At 45.4% G+C, this 22,004-nt stretch overlaps 1 protein-coding gene and 1 long non-coding RNA gene across 2 annotated transcripts; one reads left to right on the top strand and one right to left on the bottom strand.

Moving 5' to 3' along the window:
* Positions 1–1,492: 1,492 nt before the first annotated feature.
* Positions 1,493–10,127, bottom strand: LOC125441998. The gene is made up of 4 exons (XR_007245927.1): positions 9,905–10,127; positions 5,634–5,750; positions 1,970–2,069; positions 1,493–1,616 (listed from the first exon to the last, which is right to left on the bottom strand). It is a non-coding gene; the product is annotated as an uncharacterized LOC125441998 (long non-coding RNA).
* Positions 10,128–10,469: 342 nt separating this feature from the next.
* On the top strand, positions 10,470–20,748 carry MTHFD2 (methylenetetrahydrofolate dehydrogenase (NADP+ dependent) 2, methenyltetrahydrofolate cyclohydrolase). The gene is made up of 8 exons (XM_048513087.1): positions 10,470–10,698; positions 13,376–13,560; positions 15,379–15,501; positions 16,385–16,537; positions 16,932–17,039; positions 18,194–18,286; positions 18,601–18,726; positions 19,980–20,748. Exons 1-8 carry the CDS (start codon positions 10,568–10,570, stop codon positions 20,117–20,119), a joined length of 1,059 nt encoding a protein of 352 aa, XP_048369044.1. The 5' UTR covers positions 10,470–10,567; the 3' UTR covers positions 20,120–20,748.
* Positions 20,749–22,004: the final 1,256 nt, after the last annotated feature.

The following is a 22,004-nucleotide window of genomic DNA, read 5'->3' as shown; positions in this document are numbered from 1 at the left end:
ACAAAAAAATTTCTGCAAAATAAAGATGTATTTAAAAAAAGTAATGCACCATCACAGTAAAGGAATCTTTTCATTTGCGTATTTGTGTGGATGCTTTATCAGTAAATTAAACTTCAGCCCTCTCATTGCCCAAACTTTATCCCGAAGTCCTACAAACTCCTAAAGCAGAGCCTTGTCCATTTTCCCATTCTCAGTGAACAGGGAGAAAGAAAAACTTGTGTAAGGTGTAGAATGTGGCGATGAGGAACCCCTAGTAAATCCCCGCACAGGACTCATTTGCAGCCAAGCAATTTGAGTCCTGTGCAGCGATTGGTCCCCTGCGCCTTTCTTCCTTTTCACTACCTGCCCGAGGGCTCAGAAGGGTACTCGCCTGACCCCCTTTTCCCCAATGCCTGGATTTTCCCAGTTATCTGGAACTCTTCCCTGGTAGTGATCCAAATGCTGTGAGCAATCCATGCAGCTTGTAGTTCCAGCTGGGGGCATGCAGTCAGATACTGCCATCCAGAATCAAACTGGTAGGCTATATTGTAGGCAGCCAAAGCCTTCCCAGAGTGACTCCTGGATCTCTTGAAATCGTGAACTAAATGTCACTATTTCAATGGAGCCTACCTACCTATTTTTAAAAAGTATTCTTGGCTAGGAGTTAGGAAGCCAGGAAGCAGCTGTGATTGGGTTTTAATTCTTCCATGGAAGACTGGGTCTCTCTTTCTTGATCGGGCTAACTGCCCTCTGTTGGTCTAGGGCTGCCATGCTGCCTGCTGCCATTGGTCTTCCCCCTAAGCCACTGTTTGTGTGAACAGCAGAAACAAAAAGGGGGAAGGGGAAATGGGGTCATGTGACATCAGTTCTGGGTGAGTGCCTGGAAGAGATCATGGCACCGTATTGTACAATGGGAATCTGCTTGATCTAGAGACTGGGGGCATTTCTAGAACATCCTACCAAGTGGTGATGTCAGTTCTGGGAACTTACTTACGGGAGCAGCAGTGGCGTAGGAGGTTAAGCGCTCATGTATCTAATCTGGAGGAACTGGGTTTGATTCCCAGCTCTGCCGCCTGAGCTGTGGAGGCTTATCTGGGGAATTCAGATTAGCCTGTACACTCCCACACACGCCAGCTGGGTGACCTTGGGCTAGTCACAGCTCTTCTGAGCTCTCTCAGCCCCACCCACCTCACAGGGTGTTTGTTGTGAGGGGGGAAGGGCAAGGAGATTGTAAGCCCCTTTGAGTCTCCTGCAGGAGAGAAAGGGGGGATATAAATCCAAACTCTTCTTCTTCTTCTTCTTACTGCTTGATTGCACGCTTTGTGTACATACATACATCTTATATGTAGTTTTGTATGTTGCTTGATGGTTTTTAGTGGTAGGTTTACTCTGTGGACACATTGCACTTATATTTGCACTTGTTCAATTTAAGCACTATGTGATTGGTTGGTGTTGTATAGCCATAAGCATAATAGATTCTTATTATTTTTCTGCTTACAGTTCTAGGTACCTGCCTGGAAATTTTGTTTCGCCACCTGCTTCTTCTCCTCTTGCCCCACTCCTACTGGTTGTCAGCAAAGGGCTGGGAACTCACTTCTACGATGTCAGGAGATCTTGTGCCAATTTTCCCCTGACCCCTGTAAGGGGAAACACACCCTACTTTACATTTGCTTTTGTTAAATCCATTATCCTTGTTTGATGAAATCATAAGAACATAAGAAAGAGCCTGCTGGATCAGACCAGAGTCCATCTAGTCCAGCACTCTGCTACTCGCATACTTATAAGCTTTCACAAACATTGCACCACTCTGGGTGGGTCTCAATGGCCCAGTTGCATGAATAACCTTTGGAGAACACCACTTCCACCATCCCAGTGATGCACTGTGGTCTGCAGAGGCAGCCAAAGTTTTGGCAAGGGTCTTGCAACCTTCATATTAATGGATGTGAGCAGCTGATCTGTTTCTTGCTGATGCAGTATACAAATATCCCACCTTACAGTAGGGTCAGCAGTATGGAAGAGGTTGTACTTTCTTTTCGACATGATCTCAGCGGTGACTGCAATGTATCTTTTCTCAGCAGCGAATGTCACTCCTGCAGTACATAATAAGCAAAAACGATCAGCAATTGCTTACACCAGGGATGATGATGGGAAATTATATCCAGCCCTTTACAGGAGCACTCAGCTCCTCCCTCAGACCTTCCCACAATTCATTTCTTCGACAGAAACCTTCCTTGATGTAAGCTGAATGCACATTGAAAGTTTAAACGAATGATTTCTCTGTGTATGTCCTATGCATGTAATTTACCTACATTTTGCACTCTGAAGTTTGCACCTCTTTCCTTAATGAACAAAGCCCAAATGGCTGGATTATGTTTTTGGATCGACAGCATGACCAGATTAGCAACTTTTACTTGCCAAAGCTGATTTATGATCTACTAATGGCCTTGCCCATGATCACTACCTTTCGAGATACGCTCACCCAATTTTAGGTTACCCAGTTTTAGGATAGAAACCTTCCTTGGTGTACGCTGAATGCATCCGGAATGTCAAGTGACAATCTGGTTAAACATGGATTTATAAACCTACAAGTATGCATACACGTTTTTATCTGCATGGATTTGGTGTGGCCAAGACAAGGTGAGAAAAACGAAGTCCCATGTTTTGATCTATTGTACCATCTGAAAGCAAAAGGACTGTGTTGGTAGCCAGAAGCGGCCTGCCCCTTTTCTTTTGTTTCTCTCCTGCCCTGCTGTTTGTGGACTGGGCTCCCTTTTGTTGGTGTTTCTCAGTCTTGAACAGAAGGAATGCTGCCACCTTGTGTATTAATGATATAAAAACAGATAGTATGGTCTGAAAGTACAGCTGTCCTTGCATCCTTTATCAGAGAGAAACAGGAGTGCCCCCCATGAAGTACAAAGTAAGGTCTGATTACAGATGGTGAGATTCCCGCAATTTTAAAGAGAATTGGCTGTGGAGTCTTTGTTTTGGGTCATGTTTGGTGTCCCCCCCTGTTTGCAGTGGAACCAGCATTACCCATCAACTGGCTTTTTGCTTGTGTTGGGGGCGGGGGGGGGGGATCTGAAACAAGTGAGCATTCCAGGGAGTACCATTCTATTTTGTGGGGCTTGCCTCCAGGAAAATGACCTTGCTACTGCAGCCACAGTCAGCTACCCAACACTTCCACTGTGCTTTGCACTGAGAACACAGTCTCACCGAATGAAAAAAACAAAATTGTAACTTCATTCGCCCCATGCTGGACTGTCTTTGTTATAGAATATTCCGTTTGGGTTCTAGTGCCGACCTAACGGAACGAGGCAGGACCCAAATGGAGCATTCTAAAACAGAGATGGTCCAGCATGTAGTGAATGAAGTTACAATTTTGGTTTTTCCTTTGGGTGAGACAGGGTGTATAGTGTCAGACTAGGATCTGGGAGACTCAGATCTTGAATCTGGCATGAAAACTTTCTGGGTGACCTTGGACCAGTTATGCGTACTCTCGCATAACCTGCCTCACGGAGTTGTCAGGATAAAACGGTGGAGAGAATGATGTAAGCTGTATTGCATCCTCATTGAGAAGACAGAAGGGGTATAAACCAAGTCAATAATCACATATAAGTATCAGTGAGCGACCAATATTCACAAGGAAGGAAACACAGTTTGGGACTTCTGGCCCTCTACATTGCTCCATTAATAGCATAACAGAGAGACATCAGAAACTAAACCTGCTTTACCTTGTCTTCTTTTCCCTCCCTTCTCTCCTGTACACCCTGGTAGGGTGGCTGGGTATAGCCTGGTAACTGGCGAGAGATGGGGATTTATGGTTGGGAGACCAGTCAGCACCTCTGGTGCAATAACATCCCTTCTGTTCCAACCCAGAAGTGACATGATCAGGAGATGCTCTAGCAAAACTCTATGGCTGAAAGTTGTAGTGAAAGTTGAAAGCAAATGACACCATCGCTTTCACTCATAGAGTTTTGCTAGAGCATTACCTGATGATGCCACTTTTAGATCATGGTGGAAGTAGAATAATTAAACCAGACAATGCAGATTTCACCTGGCAATATCCGGCTCCTGCTGCCCGGCTGAGTAATATAGGCAAAGGCAAAGGCAGTGGTGGTGGGAATTTATCCTATAGAGTGACTTGGTAACCCTCTTCTGCCTTCTCTCCATAGGGTATTGCAGACAAATGGTGCTTGTCGAAAACATTTTGAAGATCACAGTAGCCCTTCAAGTGATGAAATCTGCTGGTTGCCACCAGTCTCAAAAAGTCACATTGTCAAATGAGTTACCAACCTGACGCAAGAGCCTGATTTGGCACAACCTTATTGGTGGCTTCTTTGTCAAAACACAAGTATGATTCTCCCAGTTGAATTACAAAGAAATACACTAACCATGAAACTGTGTGACACTGTTGAATGATTTGTTCATGGATGGAGTGGCTCTTTTGCATACTGGGAACGTTCCTGGTAGACTGTTTCCCTGGAGGACCTACAGTGGCCAGGAGCAAGCTAAATTGAGCTCCCATAATACTTCTGGCTCTACCTGGGCACCGAGCTCTGAGCTGGCCAGCAGAGATGACCAGTAAATGCTCCCCCAAGCTGCAGGAGACCATGTTTTAATGGCCATTTTAGTGTACCGATCTGCCTTTGTGCTTGTTCATGATCTAGGAAGGTGTTTGCAAGCTCAGTTATTCAAAACAGCAAACTATCAATGGGGCTTTCCCCACTTACCATTTGCTGCGCGCTACCCCGGGAAAGTAGCGTGGGGTCCAGCAGCGCTCCCCACTTGCAAGGGCGGCAACCACGCAGCCGCCCTGACGCTGCCGCTCTCCCGCCCCTTCAGCGCGCGTCATTTTTGGCGCTGAAGAAACAGCACCTTCTGACTGCCCCGTGGGGCAGTGGGAAACACAAGCCTGCGGCAGAAATCACTCGTGCCAGGAGCGAGCTGGGAGTAGCGCGCCGCAAATGGTAAGTGGGGAAAGCCCCATTGATAGTTTGCTGTTTTGAATAACTGAGCTTGCAAACAGATGCCAAACAAAGCTAAAGGTGTGAGCACTCTTTTAAGGAAGCAGGAAAACTTGGCATATGTTTTGTTTCTTTGCCAGTCAAAGATGTGGAGTGTTTTCCAAATACTCTGATGCTTCGTGGTGCATCTCCAAACCCCCAAAACATCTCAGTGCAGGGAGTGGAATGGCACAGCAGCTCTAAGCACTGGACCTCAAACCATCTCCAAGTCCCGAATCAGGGCTTTATTAAAGCAGCCTATTTGAAGAAAGCCATTAAGGCTGCAACTGGAGCATGAGGCAGATTGTTCTGCAGTAGATGCTAGACCCACTGTGGTGGGGTTAGTCTGCTGTAACAAAAGGCTCCCAGAGGCAGTGCCTCTGTTCTTTCTAACAGAGCAGCTCCCCCTGCAAGAAATCCCCCTCCCCACAATTGTTTCCAATAGAAACACTTAAAAAAAGAACTATGCGATATTTCCCCTTTGAGAATGGTGAATAAAATACTTTTAAATTAGTGGCTTTAAATAGTATTATTGCAAACAGTTACATTGCTGCAAAACGCTTAGGCTCTATTAGCACTGGCAGCGTATTCTACTGCAACATTCTTAGGATAATATTTGAAAAATGCTTGCAAAAACTGCAAAATACAGACCATTTGTCAGCCATTCAGTCCTAATTTGGGTCAACCTTGTGAATAATCTCTCTTCTCTTGTTTCTCATTTTCTTCAGAGCTCTCCTGCATCAGTTGAAGTTATGTTTGAAAATACACCTATATAGTCAGGAATAAATACACAGGAGAAAGAGTTGAAAAGCTTAAGTCATACACACTTTCCTGTCTCCATAAATCTATGTATTAAAGTTTGGAATGAACCACCTAAATTTTTTATACAGTGGCAACAGAAATAAACTTGGGTTATGTGTTTTCAAATATATATTATCTACAGAGAGGAAATATAAATTAAATGAACACCATGGCTATTTTTCTACAGTTGCTATGATTTACAACTTGCTTCTATTCATATTTACTCATAAGCAAATCCTGGTAGGCTTATTCTCAGGTAACTACTTTGATTGCTGCGTACAAAAATCTAAACCAAGCAGTGCTCCTTCGCTGTATTGTTTTGTCGACGTTCCCTCACAGAATATATTTCTTCTGTTCCTTTGCAATGGTAAAATGTTCTTTATTGACTGCAGTGCTTATGATTTAACATTCAAATCTTATTTTATTATTTTTCCGATTTATGCAGCAGTTTGCAGCTCCATCTAGGGGTTATAGCTCAGCAATGGGATAGATGCTTTGCATAAGAAGGCGTCAGGTTCATTCAGTGGGAATGTGGGAAAAAACTCTTGGAAAATCATTGCTGGTTAAAATAAACATTACCGGGCTACATTTGTAATTATTGATTGAATTAAATTAAGGTATTTATACATTTCATGAATATATAAAACAATACAATGTTAAGTTCTCAGATATCTTTCATGTTCTTAAATTACTGAAATATCTTTGAAAGTCACACATATCAGAACAAGGGAAAGTTCTCTTTCTGGCCTCAGAAGTGGTGGGGGTGGTCCTCATGCAGCAGCTCTAAACTCAAGCTGCCTCTTTGTTCCTCCATTTTGGGAATGTGGCTTCTTCCTCCCCATCTACCCTGCTCTCATGGTCAGAGGAGAGCCTCATTAGAGAAGAAGGTTCCTTCTGATGGGAGCCTGCCCCTCAGCTATTGACCAGGAAGTCATGGTAGGGATGCCAACCCTGTGTTGGAAAATTCTTGGAGATTTGGGGGTGGAAGGGCAGAGTCCAGGGAGGAAGCTCAGCAGGAATGTGATGCCTTCCAGTCTACCCCCCAAAGTGGCCATTTTCTCCAGGGGAAACCTCTGATATCTGTAGGCTCTCCCCCAGCGAACTGAACAAATCCTTGTAAATTTCTTTGCTGGCCTCGTGGCCATAATGAACTATTCATTTTTGTGAATTTTTGCCTCATGCAAATGCAAGTGATGGTCAGCCAGTCAGAGGCCATGAACACCACTGGATGGGATGAACAAGTCTTAGGGTTTGTTTGTTTTTAAAAAGGTGGGGGAACCTTCCCATAGATAGAGATCTGCAGCACTGGAAAAGAGTTTTATTTTAGTCAGGATTTTATTTGGCTTTTAGGTAAGATTTGGCCAGGCCTTAGGAGAAAAGCTTATTTTAGGTGATTAATAAGCACCCTGCTAAAAGCCAGAAGCATTACATCTACTGGGGCAGTTTCTGAGGAGAGATTATGAGGTGAAGGGGGAACCCACACCTTTGAGGGAGCCTGTGTTTGTGTAAACCAGGGGTCTTCAAACTATGGCCCTCCAGATGTTCATGAACTACAATGCCAGCATGGCCAAGTGGTAGGGCTCATGGGAATTGTAGTCTATGAACATCTGGAGGGCCATAGTTTGAAGACCCCTGGTGTAAACAAATCCAGTAAGCCTCCTAACCCAAGGAAAACCAGTCTGGGAAAAGGGAGAAAAATTAATTTCAGTGTTTATTTATCATAGATTGGTCCTTGGAGAGAAGGGTTGTAACTGCTGAGTCATAGTTCAGAGTCATTTTTCTGATTTGAGCTGAATCTTTTCACATTTAGTACTCTGTTGAAAACCTTTTATTCTCCTGTTGAACCAAACATGTGGCTATAGCTTCACTTGTGTCTTGTCCATCCAGTCCAATATTTAGTGGAACTGGTGGGTAGCAACTGTCTGATGTTATGAAGGCTGGCAGGATGGTCCAGTGTGGAATGAAAATATATGGGTTATTCTATTGTAAACCTCAAGTGTCAAAATTCCAGATGCTCTAGGAGCCCCAGTAAGGTTTTAGAGTTTCTGCTGCAGACTTAAGGGAGGAAAGGCAAAATGTGGTTGACCAAGTAGATCTTGGCCAGGAGAGACTGAGCATAAGTAGCGCCTGAATGCAGGCTCCCGGCTCAATAGCATGGTGTTTTGGAAGAAACGTGGAGGTCTTTGCAGAAACAGTTGGTCTTAAAAATGATGCACTTTTCATTGCTTGAAAGGAAAATGCTTATTCAAAAATTCAGAGTGGGTTTCCTTCCTTAAAAATACTTTGGGTGCGTTCCTGTCCTCAGAGGCTGTTAACAAATAAAGGCTGTTAACAAATCCAGTCCATGAAGTCAAATATGTCAATTTCAGTGTTCAACCTTGTAAAATCAGCAAAGGAAGCTTTGTTTTTCTGCTGGAAACGGTCTGACAGTAATAACTGCAGCAGGAACTACAATGGCTGATTCCGCATGGGCCAAAAACAGCAGTGTGAAAACAGTGTGAAAATGGTGTAAAAGGGTTTAAAACAGTGTAAAAGGGTTTATACTGTTTTCACACCATTTTCACACCGCTGTTTTTGGCCCATGTGGAATCAGCCTCTGTTACAGATATTCTGTCTGGAGTTATTTTCAGTCCCTTCCTTGACAGAGTAGCATTGAAGGGTGACCTCCTCCACAGTTCCTTCTTCCACGAATATGCCTTCAATAGAATTTGGGTCCTCATGCAACGGGCAGAGAATGGCTGATTTCAGAGCAAAGATGAAAGGGAAATAGAAAGTCAACAAAAATGGAGGTTTGATAGCAACCCGGGATTGCACTGATTTAAGTTGGCATGGTTGGATTGCTCGGCTTTTTCCAGCCCTTCCTTTTGTCAATATTCAAGGAGTTGAGGTTTAAGAAAAACTTCTAAGGGCATGGGGGAGTGGTATCTGCTCTGCAAACCATGTCGGCCTCAAATGAACTTGCCTGATATTTTTAACAGCCTCCAAGCAAAAATGGGAGTGTTCGAGAGGACTTGGCAGAGAACCCAACTAATACGTAAGCATGCTTACATCCTATAAAATGTAACATGTTTCTTGCTGGTTCCCACAGGGTAACTGGCATTAGATAAGGTCAGTGTTTGAGGGGCGGGGAACAGATTGAAGAATTGTACTGGGTGCTTCTGTATCCAGCAGTACTTCTATGCAACAAGCAAATCAAAATACTGTTTTCTCATTGCAAGGCACACAGTTGCTATCAAACTGTAAAGTTTCTTCAAGGTGACTAGCATATAATCAGATACATTTGTTCCATGGAAAGTTATTTCCACCCTGGTGAATGATACAGCCTATTTCCAATAGCCCAGTCTGCAGAGTACAGAAAGACTAATATTTTCAGAAGTGAGCAATTGCAAGGCCACAGATTCTGCTATAAAGAGACTAGAATCACCTTGCAAGGGGGATGTGAGTTTCCTATCAGTCAGCATCCAGCTGAGGCAGATCTCCTTTTCTTTTTTTCTTTAAAAATATTTTTATTATTTATTGTCGAATGAGGCTTGTGTCTTGTCTCCACAGCCCATCCCTCCTATCTCAGGATCAGGCAGTATCTCTGCCCTTTTTTGAGCAAGAAGTTGAAGCCACAGACCACAGCTGAGCATGCTGTGCTTGAACTAGGGAAAGCTGGGTTCAAAGCTATCTCAGCCTAGCCTACTTCACAGGGCGGTTACAAAGATAACAAGGGGCAAAGTAAACAGAATGGGAAAATTAAAATAGGTTAAAATACCACCTCCCGTCTCAGCCTAGGCTGCCCAAAGGGTTGTTGAAGCAATTACTTGGGGGCAAGGCATATAGAAAAGGAGAATTAAAATCGGTGTACAATGCCATCTAAACTTGGAGTTCCCTCTGGAAACCGATCTGGCATGTCTCCTGTGTCCTAGAACTTCGTTAAGAGAGTTCTGGAGAGGTGGTATACATACATACATTCTAAACAAGGCCATCTAAACAACCACCATCTCAGTTAGTCCGTGTTCAACCTCTCTCCAATATTTGTTTGAGCACTCCTATTACACCTTAAAAGACCATGGATGATAGGAAAGTATGTATTGTCATCCTCTGGGGCACAGACCCCTGCAAAAGCCATGGCTCACCATCTCTAGCTCAGACCCGGCTGACACAAAAGACGACACTACTTCAGACTGCGGCTGATGCATCCCAGCATCGGTTGTTCCTCTTTATCAGACCAACAAACGCAGATTAAAGCAGGAACTTTCTTTCTCTTGTTGCCAGAGAAACTAGCTTTCTGCTTGCAAGCGGCTTGAAACAAAAAAGTGCACAAAGCCACAGCCCCCTACAGAAACCGCAATCCTCCTGTCCCTCTTCGCAAGTGCGCATGTGGCCTCAGGCACAATTCAGAGAATGGAACCAAATTTATTTTTCCGCAGTAGAACCACAAGCGTGCTAGATCCACTCTTCATGCCGCTCCGCCTCCATTCTTTCATCTCGCGCCTCCCTGATCCTCCTTTACCAATCAAAATACAGGATGGGGGTCCAGCCCCGCCCACTCAGCCTATCGCGTCAATCGTGGCGCACCTGCCCTGCCCCGTTCTCGCCTCGCTTTCCGGAAGGTGCTTACGTCACTTCACACAGCAGCCCAATTTGAACGGTACCGTTGCGTCACTCGAGCTTCTAGCCAATGAGGTCGCGGCCGGCTTGAGGAGCGGGCGGGGTTGGCGGAGGTTTCTTAAGGCAGCGCCGGACTTCACCTTGGCCGCAGACCTCCCATTCTACACTCCAACCGCTGTACTTATCTTATGGCAACCATTGCCGCTCCGCGTTTGCTCCTTCGCCTCCTTGGCCAGGCCGCCCCGGGGACCGCGCCAGGCCGAATCTGCAGCTGTCATCTCCAGCGGGGTGCCCGCCGACTGCACCTAACCGCGTCTAGGTATGGCAGGGATGGGGAAGAGGAGCCCTTGGCGACTGTGACGAGTCCCAGTGGAGCCTCCCCCTTCGGGTGCAATCTACCTGAGTCACCGGGCGGGGGAGAGGGTTATTATTCTGCCAGTGTTTGTTTTCTTTCCCCTTCGTGGAGGGAGACTAGGGAGGGGGGAGTTGGGGGGGGGGAGCGGGCGGCGGGTTGGGAGCCTTTAGATGGCCGTGACTCCCCCAGCGTGGCTGAAGAGCGCAGGGACTGGATTTGGCCCCCGTGTTTCACTTTGATGGGAATGAATGGGATGGGCTCCCCCCAGCGGTCGTTTGCGTGCCTGCAGGCTGATGAAATCGCCTCGCTCGCTTGCGTGGGGAGGCTTCTGCTGCCGCTCCAGCCCGCGCCGGGACGAGCCCGGGCTGCTGATCAGCGGCATCGCGGAGATGTTTCGGGATGCTATGCGGGAAAAAGAGGGAGGGAGGGGAGGGCTGAGTGCTGGGAATCGCCCCCTTCCCGTTTCCCCTGAACTCTGCCCGTGATTTGCAAGAGGGGCATCAAAAAGGGAAGAGGAGAAGTGAAAGCGACAGGGCTCAGCTGCCTTTTCGGCTCGGTTGGGTTTGAATAGCAGCTAAATACATCCATACCAGTTCCTTCAGTGGCACTGAGCTATCTAGAGAGCCATTTCGATCGTTCTTTGGAATCTAAAGCTAGGTTGGCTGCCCAGGGTGACCTTTGCTGGCATCGCTCAGAGAAGCTCTCTGGTTCCCATTGCCACCTTTGCATACATACCATTACCCATCCTGCTCTTCTGGAATGTCTAATGCAGTTGGGCGTAGGAGGTGCTGCTGCGGATGCTCCCACCTGGCCAGTGCTGAGAGAATTCTGCAATAGTGTCTCTTCCTTATGGTTGCTTCATGCAGCCCTGGAAGAGGTCATTCTAGCGCTTGGTGTAGTATCTGTATGTAGATGACACCCAACCCTTATTTCCTTTTGATCTGTTTCTGGTTAAGAAGCAAAAATTCTGGAGTCTAATAAGTTTGACAAGTCTAATGTTGAGTTGGAGCTACAGTGAGTGGGTGGTTTCAGCTACTTTTCCAAACAAACCAATGTTATTGCAACCTGCCTTGAATGAGAAGCACAAGTACACCCCCAAAACAGTAAATTCACTGCTGACAAAATACTGTTTCTCTGTGTAAATACTGTATGGAGCGATATATAACTGTAACCTTCTGCAAGAAGCTACCCAGGTCTGCTATAAAAAAGATGCTGGCATGGTGAAGAGCTTCTCTGTGCAAGTGTAGCCTCTTGGGCAACTCATGATACGCATCTGTGCTTTTCTTTAGCTCACTCCCACAAGTCTACAGCTCTCTGGTATGTGAACTTGGCATGCGGTTCTGCTTTGCATGGTACAGCACACATTAAATGAATCCCAGTGCTGTCCAAAGTTGCAAAGGGGATCGCTCTGCTTTATCAGTATGCTGTGATGAAGGCAGTTTGGTGTATTGTTTAAAAATGTCACAAGTCAGTAGAACTTGCTTGTGAAAATCTTTCATGGCCTTGACTTGGAAGCAGAGAGGCAGGGATACAAGCAGCTAGTGTGAGAGGCAGAGCCCGAGAAATGTTTCTTCCTTTATCTTGCCCTGGTGACTTTATCTGTTGTGGGCATGCAGCATTCTAGAGCAAATGACGCCAGTGCTAATCTGGAATTTGGTTGCAGTTCTTCCTTGCAAGGGGTGGGTTTTAAGCGGCTGCTGCTGTGCCTTCTTTCTGTGAAACAAAGTTTTTCCAGCTTTTATTATATTTGACTAACTGAAATATCTGAATAAGCTTAGATGATGATGCTTTTGATTCTATAGTGTGAAGAACATTTACCTACTTAAGCTAGCAGGCTATTTATTTCAAGGCTGATCTGTGAGTGTGTATTTTTGCCAATTGAGTCAGATGGTACAGGCCTTCAAAGCATAAAACACTGGACTCCAGGTGAAGTCTGATTATTCCAGCAATAATAATCCTGATAGATTTTAAGCAGTGGCAATTGTGGTGGTTCTGGTTCACTTGCAGGCCACTGCACTGTTGCTTAGTGACAATTTCTGTTACTTGAAGGGTGTCATAGACATCAAGTGAAGCAAGGTCTGGTTTGTGTGAAGAAGCTCTCAGAGGGGAGTCTTCGTAGTTTACCTGCAGATGAACTGTGTCTTCACTGTAAAATATAAAAGGTGTGGGTCTGAAAATGCACAGCAAGCCTGATCCTGGGAAACACGGTTGACTAAGGCTCCCAGCGGTGCATTGCTAGATACAAATGGCCATCAAACAACATAGAAGCATGTGGTCTCTTTTCTGACTGTAATTTGTTTGTTAGCATTCTTTGCATCAGCTCCAGGCTTTGCTTTAAGAATGGCCTCATTGCAGCCAGTCCTGGTGCCTGAAGGTTTTGAAGGTCCTTGGGATTCTTGTTTAAGTGTTGCCCTCTAGTAGTTGTCAAATAGCATATGCTCTGACTTCATGTATCCTTCGATTCTACGAAATCCTTCCCCTCAGAGCTGATGCTTCTGTATTTGGCTTAATTCTGGACAGACTGGCCCAGGGATGTTCTTGAAGGGGTTCTGCCCCTGAGGGAGCCAAACTAAGGCATGATAGCTGTTAAAAAGCCATCACTTGAATTTCAGGGCAGTAAGCTGTGAATCTCTCTGTGCAGGAATGAAGCTGTTGTCATTTCTGGGAGGAAACTGGCACGGCAGATTAGACAAGAAGCCCGTCACGAAGTGGAGCAGTGGGTCGCCGCTGGCAATAGAAGGCCTCACCTCAGTGTGATTCTTGTCGGGGAAAATCCTGCAAGCCACTCCTACGTCCTGAACAAGACCAAAGCTGCAGCTGATGTTGGTAGGTTCTTTCACTGTCCTGGGAGGTGTGAGCAGCATGATTATCAGTGGAGCTGGGGCAGTGTTGGTGCAGGAGGACTCTTGGATGTCACTGCACTTCCCTTTGCCTTCTTCGTGTGGCAGCTTTTAGCTTGCCCACCTGTCCTGTGCTTGACTGCTATAACCTGGGATGCCTTGGAACATCTGCTCTTGGAGATGGGAACTGGCCCAAAGCTGGCCAAGGATCTGTTGCTACAACATAGACGCTCCAATCTTCCACCTCAACCTTTCTGTCAAGTTTCAGCTGCTTCATCCCCAGTTTCGTTGTACCCACAATATCTCTGACAGCCATGTGTTTGTGTGACTTGGGTGTCGCTGATCCTTCCACAGCCTGGGAGGCTAACAGTTTGAAAAGAAGGAAGCTTTCTGTGTCTTGCAGTATCCGTGTCAATTTCCAAACATTTGAAAGGTCTTGGGTTGCTAATCCTCTGACAAAGCCTTTGACTTTTCAAGGGCGTTGTGCTGGCCTGTGCTGTGCCAAGCAGCAATTGCTGTGTTGGTCAATGCTCACTTCTACACTGAGATGTGATTTTTCCCAGATGAAAATGTGAAAGGATAAGGTGACCAGAAAGACCCCAGGCTTGGCAGGCCGCGGAGGTTTTGGTTTCTGGGATCAAATTACAGTTACTGTATCTTCTCCGCCTCCAGCTCCTGCTGCTTGATTTGGGAACTGTGGACCTTGCATATTCTGCAGAATGTGCCAAGCATTTTAGTGCACAGCCGAGTGACTCCTGAATCCAGGGTCTCCCTTTGGCCAGTGTTCGTGATTTCCTTGTGCAGCTGTCAGGCTTACAAAATGCTGTGGCTAATTAGAAGTCAGAAAGGGAGACCCCCGTGTCTGTTTAATTGGAAAACCCATGAAAACCTAAATGAAAGAGAGGGCTGCCCGGTTCTCACTGACTGACTGGTTTCTGCATGCATCAGGATTTAAGGATCTTCAAAAGATAGAAAACTCAAAGTTGGTACACACCTGCTCCTATACTAAGTCTTGCTTCTGCACTTAGTAGGTGTTATGGGTGTCGTGGGGTAGATTGCCACCTGACCCCTTACCCTAAAGTTATATGGACCCCACCCCTAACCATAAAGTTATATGGAGCAACTTCATTTCCCCCTGGTCTTTTTCTTTTGTCCTGTCAAGTCATAGCTGACTTGCGGCAACCCCATGGGGCTTCCAAGGCTTCCAAGGCAACCCCGTGGGGCTTCCAAGGTTCAGAGGTGGTTTGCAATTGCTTGCCTCCATGTCACAAACTTGGTGTTCCTTGGCAGTCTCCCGTCCAAATACCGCTGAAGTTCCAAGATCTGATGATATCGAGACTGTCCGTGTCAAGGCTAAAATGGTAGAAAGAGCCATGAAGTTGTCACTGACTTATGGTGACCATACAAGGCAAAGGAACAAATAAGCTCGCTGAGACTTGATGGCATCTTCCACTTTGCCCTTGGTGGAGGTGGTTGTCCACTGCAGCATGCCTTCATTTGGAGCCAGGAGCTTCCACTCATCTGCCAGTGAACCCTGAAGCACCATGCTACAGAAAAGCACATCGCAGTGGGGGACCACTTCAGCCACAGACAAAGAGAAGGTGAAACAGATTCGAGCCTTTGGTGGAATCACAAATATCCTTGTTAGAAAAGTCTGAAATGGCGACATTAGCCCAAACCCCTGTCTGATGCGGCATCTGGACGCTCTCATTTCACTAGCTGGTATTCTTTATGGATGGTGCCTGCGAATTGTGGTCATCAAATGTAGAATTTCCTGTTGACATTCCTGTCTTGCTTGTTGTAGGAATCAGCAGTGAAACGATCTTGAAACCAGCCTCCATCACGGAAGACGAGCTGCTTGATTTAATTGTGGATCTAAATGATGACACTAACGTTGATGGTCTGCTGGTGCAGCTCCCTTTACCTGGTGAGTAAACCTCAGGAGGAGCTCTTCACATCTGCAATATAGCATTTGGGCTTTTGAAACATGCACTGAGTCAGAGGATTGTAACAAAGCCAGCCTTACATGCTGCTAGCTGAGTGGCCTATCTTCTGTCTAGGTCAAGCTCTTCCATCCTATGCTATGCAGTAACTCTCCCATGGACCAGCCTGTTCCCACCCTATGTCAGTGGGTAGTTTCAGTCTTACCGATTTAATCCAAATGGGGGCCCCATACAGCAGTTGAGATTCTATTTTGGCATTAAAAACATTCAAAGCAGCTGGAATATGTTGCTTTCCTCTGCTGTAGAAGAAGCGCAGTATTGCACTTGAGTTGACTGAGGCTATATCGAGGGCTTCTTTCCATTGGGTAGACCATGATAGATTATGGCTGAATATTATCCCAAGATATTTAAATTGCTTTACCTGTTCAATTGGATTATCTTGTATTTTCCACTTGAAGACTTTTAATTTTTTGGCATAGGACTTTAGATTTCTCAGAACTGATCTTTAATTGATTAGTTTCACAGTAGATGGCACAAACAATCATTAGGCATGATAGTGCAATTCTAGAGCGGGACATTAAAACCACATCATCTGCATATAATAGTAGGGGAATGTGGGAGGGACCTAGTCTGGGACTATGATAATTAACTTGCTTATATTATCTGTGATAAGCAACTGGGGGTTGTGTTTGGATGGTTGTCTTATTTGACGAAATATCTGGACAGGAATCCCATGAAACCAGATGTTCATGCAGGCCAGTGGTTGATTTCCCATTCTGCTTTTACCTTCCAGTCACACATACTCTGCTGGCGTAATTGATGCCAGGGCTACATCCGAAGCATTAATTGTCTCTTCTCTCCCTCCAGAACATATCGATGAGCGAAAGGTCTGCAATGCCGTAAACCCTGAGAAAGACGTGGACGGCTTCCATGTAGTCAACGTGGGCCGAATGTGTCTGGACCAATACTCTATGCTGCCTGCAACACCTTGGGGTGTGTGGGAAATCATCAAGAGAACTGGTAGGAGTCTTGTACCAATCCTTTGTGTCTTTTGAGAGTCAGCATGGTGTTGTGGTTAAGAGCAGGTGGATTCTGATCTGGAGAACTGGGTTTGATTCCAAACTCTTCCATCTGAGTGGCCAAGGCCTATCTAGTGAACCAGATGTGTCTCCACACTCCTACGTTCCTGCTGGGTGACACTGGACTAGTCACAGTTCTTTGGAGCTCTCTCAGCCCCACCTACCTCACAAGGTGTCTGTTGTGGGAGAGGAAGAGAAAGGAGCTTGTAAGCCACCTTGAGTCTCCTTACAGGAGAGAAAGGGGGATATAAATCCAAACTCTTCTCTTTTTTTTTTCTTTAGGGGTGTTTAAGAGCACAGAATCTCACTGTGTGTATGTTTTTTCTGCCCGGCAGGAATCCCAACCTTGGGCAAGAATGTTGTTGTTGCTGGCCGATCGAAGAATGTTGGCATGCCCATTGCGATGCTTCTGCATACCGACGGCAGACACGAGCGTCCTGGAGGTAAGCTCAGTCCCCAAACCTGGCTGGTTAGCAGAAAGAAGCTCGAATCATTTTGCTGTTCAGGAGTCAGATTTTCCTCATTCAGTACCTATATGGTTTCCTGAGGGGGCTAAGCAAAGATAGCAAGTGGTCTGTGCTGTGCTTCTTCCATCCCCACATTATTATTTGGAGCAGCAGTGGCGTGGGAGGTTAAGAGCTCGTGTATCTAATCTGGAGGAACCGGGTTTGATTCCCAGCTCTGCCGCCTGAGCTGTGGAGGCTTATCTGGGGAATTCAGATTAGCCTGTACACTCCCACACACGCCAGCTGGGTGACCTTGGGCTAGTCACAGCTTCTCGGAGCTCTCTCAGCCCCACCCACCTCACAGGGTGTTTGTTGTGAGGGGGGAAGGGCAAGGAGATTGTCAGCCCCTTTGAGTCTCCTGCAGGAGAGAAAGGGGGGATATAAATCCAAACTCTTCTTCTTCTTCTCTTCTCCTTTGCAATCCAGAACTCCTCAGCGACCTCTCAGATTGTCTGGCTAGACTTTTTCATGCACAATATTGTTGTGAGTTCCTTGAAGGCTGGAACTGGAAAAGCCTGGAGTTATGCTCCTTCTGAGGATATTGGCATGTTCCGCATGAACCCGAGGAGGGTGTGTGCCAGTCCTGCTTTTATTCCTGAGTTTGCTCCTGAGGAAACTTCAGCATTAATATTTTCAGATCTTTGAAGCATGTGCACTTTTCCCCTCTGGGTTAATTTTACTATGTACTCAGTGGACCATCCCAAGGCAGCATGGACAGGTTTCTGCCTTTGAGACAGAGCCAGACCTTGAAATGGTGAAAATGTTTGATGCCCTTTTTCAAAATAGGGGATGTTGACATACTGTCCTGCAACTTCTTAGTGGTAAAAGCTGGAAGTAGTTTAAAAAGTCTTAAGTAGGGGTACATTCAGCAATGGCTGTAAGTAGGTAGTAAACTGCTGGAGGAAAATACTGTCTTAGTTGAAGGTGGGTTTTTCTTTTTGAGGTTGGGGCTTCCCTTTCCTCCTTGTTGTCACTCAGCTGCCAACTGCTTCTGCATTTACTGCTGGAGTCCTTTTGCCTCTCTTCCTTAACATGAGTGAAATTGTAAGGTGGATACGATGGGTATTTTCACTGGAAATGTCTCTTTTTAGGGGATGCGACAGTCACGATCTCTCACCGCTATACCCCAAAGGAACAGCTTAAGCAGCATACAATTCTTGCTGACATCGTTGTCGCTGCTGCAGGTAAGAAGCTGGTACTTTAAGAAGAGGCCAACATCTGGGGACTCTTGAGGAATGCAGCTTTCATTGATGGTGATGAGTAATTCTGGAAGGCTTCTGATCCCTAGAATCTTTGCCAATGGGATTTCACAGGCAAGCAGCTGTTTGAACCTGCTTTTGACCCTCGTAAGGGCCAATGGGACACTTAGCCTTGTCAGGGCTGGTTGGGAGGTCTTCTGTCTGGGAACCAGCTTGGAGCTTTGTCCTTTGAAGCCATTAAAGTATGTGAGTACTAGTAGCTTTCTTGTTGATTAATGTCTCTTTTTATTAAATTACAGGGATTCCTAACCTGATTACAGCAGACATGATCAAAGAAGGTGCTGCAGTGATTGATGTTGGCATAAACAGAGTCCAGGATCCTGTTACCGCCAAATCAAAGCTGGTTGGAGATGTGGATTTTGAAGGTATGGGATTAGGATTTACAGCATCCCAAAGCTCTCAGCCTGATGTTTTGGTGTCAGGCTTTACTGTATCCTAGGGAGGCTAGGTAATTGCCACTCCAGCTATACTTAGACATGGTTCTAGTTGGAAAGGTAGCAAAAGATGCAGATTATATTGAGTCACTTAATTTTGTGTGAAAAAATGATTGCAGTTGCTTCCTTGTAACTTCATCCTTCAGTTTCTGTATTGGCTGAAGGTGTCAGGTGGGCTGAGTGTTTTGAATCCAAGGTTCTGTAGTTACCTGCTTGTGACCTGGTTTCATAATAGATGGCAAAATATCAAGGTACTAAAAACTTTATGGCAAATATCTTCTGCAGGCAACTATTGAGTTGGGCTAATGCTGTGAACACAAGTTTAGCTAGGCTTCGTAGTGAGTCACACTTTTTGCTTGATTTGGTAGCATAATGAGGGATGCCTGCCTGCGATTGTTTTTGTAGATTGCTGCGTTGGTTGCGCTTGCTGCAATCAAAGCTGAAACCGCAATCAGTAATTTTGTCCTCTTTCTTTTGCTGGTATTGCCCCACTGTAGAAAGGGATGAATTCAGATAAGGGTTACAAAATATACCAGGATTTTGTACATCTTTAGTTCTGTGGTGCAAATGAGAGGCATGGTATCTCAGATTGCTGACTGCTATGCCAATCTAATTACTTTTCAAAACAGTTGTAGCACTTCACATTTTAGCAAACCACTTGGAAACATGTTTTTATTGCTTCTGCATCTCGCTTCCCAACTGAAAATTCTCTCCGAATTGGGTAGGCTCATAATCTTGGAAAGGTTTGGATAGGATTGCTGTGGTGAGAGCAGGAAAGAGCCGTTATGACCCTGGCGCTCTCGTGCCATTTTAGTGGTTCTGTCACCAGTGTCCTCCTTGGAAAATTCCATGAACACCTGAAACTGGAGAAGCTGAACGCATTCTGCAAAACAATTAAAAGAAGAATTAATTAAAACCAGATTTGTAACTGCTTAGGGCAGTGGTGGAGAACCTTTGGCACTCCAGATGTTATGGACTACAATTCCCATCAGCCCCTGCCAGCATGGCCAATTGTCCATAACATCTGGAGTGCCAAAGGTTCGCCACCACGGGCTTAGGGGCATATTGTAATTTTTTCTAAAGTCTGGGGTTCCGTCTGCTTGACTCACTGTGACTGGCCTACCTGGGTAATTTGATGTTGCCTTTTCCCTTAGCTTTACATTCTGTCCCTTTCCTTTTTCCAGGTGTAAAGCAGAAAGCCAGCTATATTACTCCAGTCCCTGGTGGGGTTGGCCCCATGACCGTTGCTATGCTGATGAAGAACACTATCATTGCTGCCAAGAAAATGCTGAGACCCCGAGAGCTCGAAGCTCTGACCTCCTAAGGATGGACTTTTCATATCAAACAGCAACATTCCAAATCTCTCAGACCACAGGCTGATAGCCATGCAATATTTATTTGTGGGACTATTTATTTAAAGCAATTGTGTTTAATGGTAGAGAGCCTTCACCCTCAACCCACGTGTGGCGATTCCTACCATTAAACTCCCGTGTTTAAATGCAGGAACCTGGTTGAGAATTGGTGGCATGGAGAAGACCGATGCTGCTTTCTCTAAAGGGGAAGCCATAACCAGTGGGCCAAGAATTGAATGTTTATATTTGCAGAAAACATCTTAGTGCTTTCTCAGTGCGCCTTTGATCAGCAATCCCAAGAGAGTGTGCCCTTATTTGCTACGATTGCGCAGCAGCTGTTCCGGAGCCAGATGTTACTATTGTTTTCTACAAGGCCTTATTTGTATTGCTTTTTAATAGCTCTTGTAACAGAGCAGTTTATAACTTGTTTGAATACTTTAATGTTACACATTTGAGAAGGCTGAAATATGCTTGAAAGCTAGCTAGCATGGCATTCATCAGAAGATTGGCTGAGGTTCTCTGTGTCTGCTCAGAGGATTACTTAACGCTAATATTGATGGATATAACAGGTTGCATTTGAATAAAAAGATGATCTTTGAGAGTTTTATTGAATGCCACTGTGTGTTCTAAAGTGGGAGAATTTCAAGTATTGTCAAAGGCTTTCATGGCCGGAATCAGCTGCCTGGTGTGAGTTTTCCAGGTTGCATGTCCATGGTCTGGTAGTTTTTGCTCCTAATATCTTCAGAGGTATGTCATGGTGAGATGTTTTTCTCTTTGTGGCAGAGTTTAACTTTGTTGGGAAATCTGTTATTGGGGAGTGGGGGTGGTTTAAATGTCGTCCCCCCCCCTAACAAAAGGTGGTAATACTAAATTGACCGGTCAGCTTGAATATTAGTGCATTTGCTGAACAGAGGGAAATTACAGGCATGAAATTCAAACTAGGAACTGGTGTCCACGGCTGTGGTACAATTTAAGGACCTGGGACAGATATAATGGGAAAATGTGACTTATTTCACCTACAGTTGGTGGTGAAAAGTGCCGCCAAGTCACTGCTGACATATAGCGACTCTAAAGTTTTCAAAGCAGGAGATGTTCACTGGTGGTTTGCCATTGCTGGCCTCCACGTGAGCTGAGAGAGTTCGGAGAGAACTATGACTGGCTCAAGGTCACCCAGCAGGCTTCATGTGGAGGAGCAGGAATTTGAACTGGGAAGTCCAGCCTGGTCCTCCGTATTAGAGTCTACTGTTTTTAACAACTACACCATGCTGCATTAGTGGAGCCTAAGGTTTATCTTGTAAGTGACCCCCTCAAACCCTGGCTTTTCTTCTCAAATGCTGATTTCGTGATCATTTCCTTGTTTGTGTGTGTTGTTTAGCACTAAACCAGGATGTCCACCTTTGTCTCATGTGGAGCAGTAGCTAAGACTTCAGGTATACTGATTTCAAATCGGGTTCAGATCCTGGTTTGCGCGCACCTTACTAACCATAGGCAGTGGAGTGATATGTGTCCTGAAAGCCACATTAAGCCTAGTTTGCGTAAATAAGCCATGATGATAGCGAGTGCATCTAGTTGCCAATCCTACATCACACTGATAGTTGTCTGTATTGGTTAGGTGAGTTGGAACCATCTTCCCAGCAACTGCCTGGGTTCATTCTAGAAGCTGAACGTTATTTGATAAGAACAACACAAATAGAAGTCCAACAATTTATTATATTGTGTTAATGAATTTGTTACAGTAACATGGGAGGTTGCAGTTCTGCTACTGAAATCAGTGTTTAAATATACAAAAGTGTGTGTAGGCTTTGGACTGCAGAGATGATTCAGCGGGACTCAAGTTATCTGGAATGCTTCTGCAAT

Source organism: Sphaerodactylus townsendi, linkage group LG12 (assembly GCF_021028975.2).
Source record: "Sphaerodactylus townsendi isolate TG3544 linkage group LG12, MPM_Stown_v2.3, whole genome shotgun sequence".
Classification (NCBI taxonomy): Eukaryota; Metazoa; Chordata; class Lepidosauria; order Squamata; family Sphaerodactylidae; genus Sphaerodactylus; species Sphaerodactylus townsendi.
This window is presented reverse-complemented; position numbering and strand designations above follow the sequence as displayed.

What these genes read in the sequence shown, in the direction of transcription:
- MTHFD2 (XM_048513087.1), top strand. Translation starts at nt 10,568, where the DNA reads ATGGCAACCATTGCCGCTCCGCGTTTGCTCCTTCGCCTCCTTGGCCAG. An exon ending in CAAAGCTGCAGCTGATGTTG is followed by an intron (nt 13,561 to 15,378) that starts GTAGGTTCTTTC and finishes TGCTTGTTGTAG; the next exon opens with GAATCAGCAGTGAAACGATC. An exon ending in CATCGTTGTCGCTGCTGCAG is followed by an intron (nt 18,287 to 18,600) that starts GTAAGAAGCTGG and finishes ATTAAATTACAG; the next exon opens with GGATTCCTAACCTGATTACA.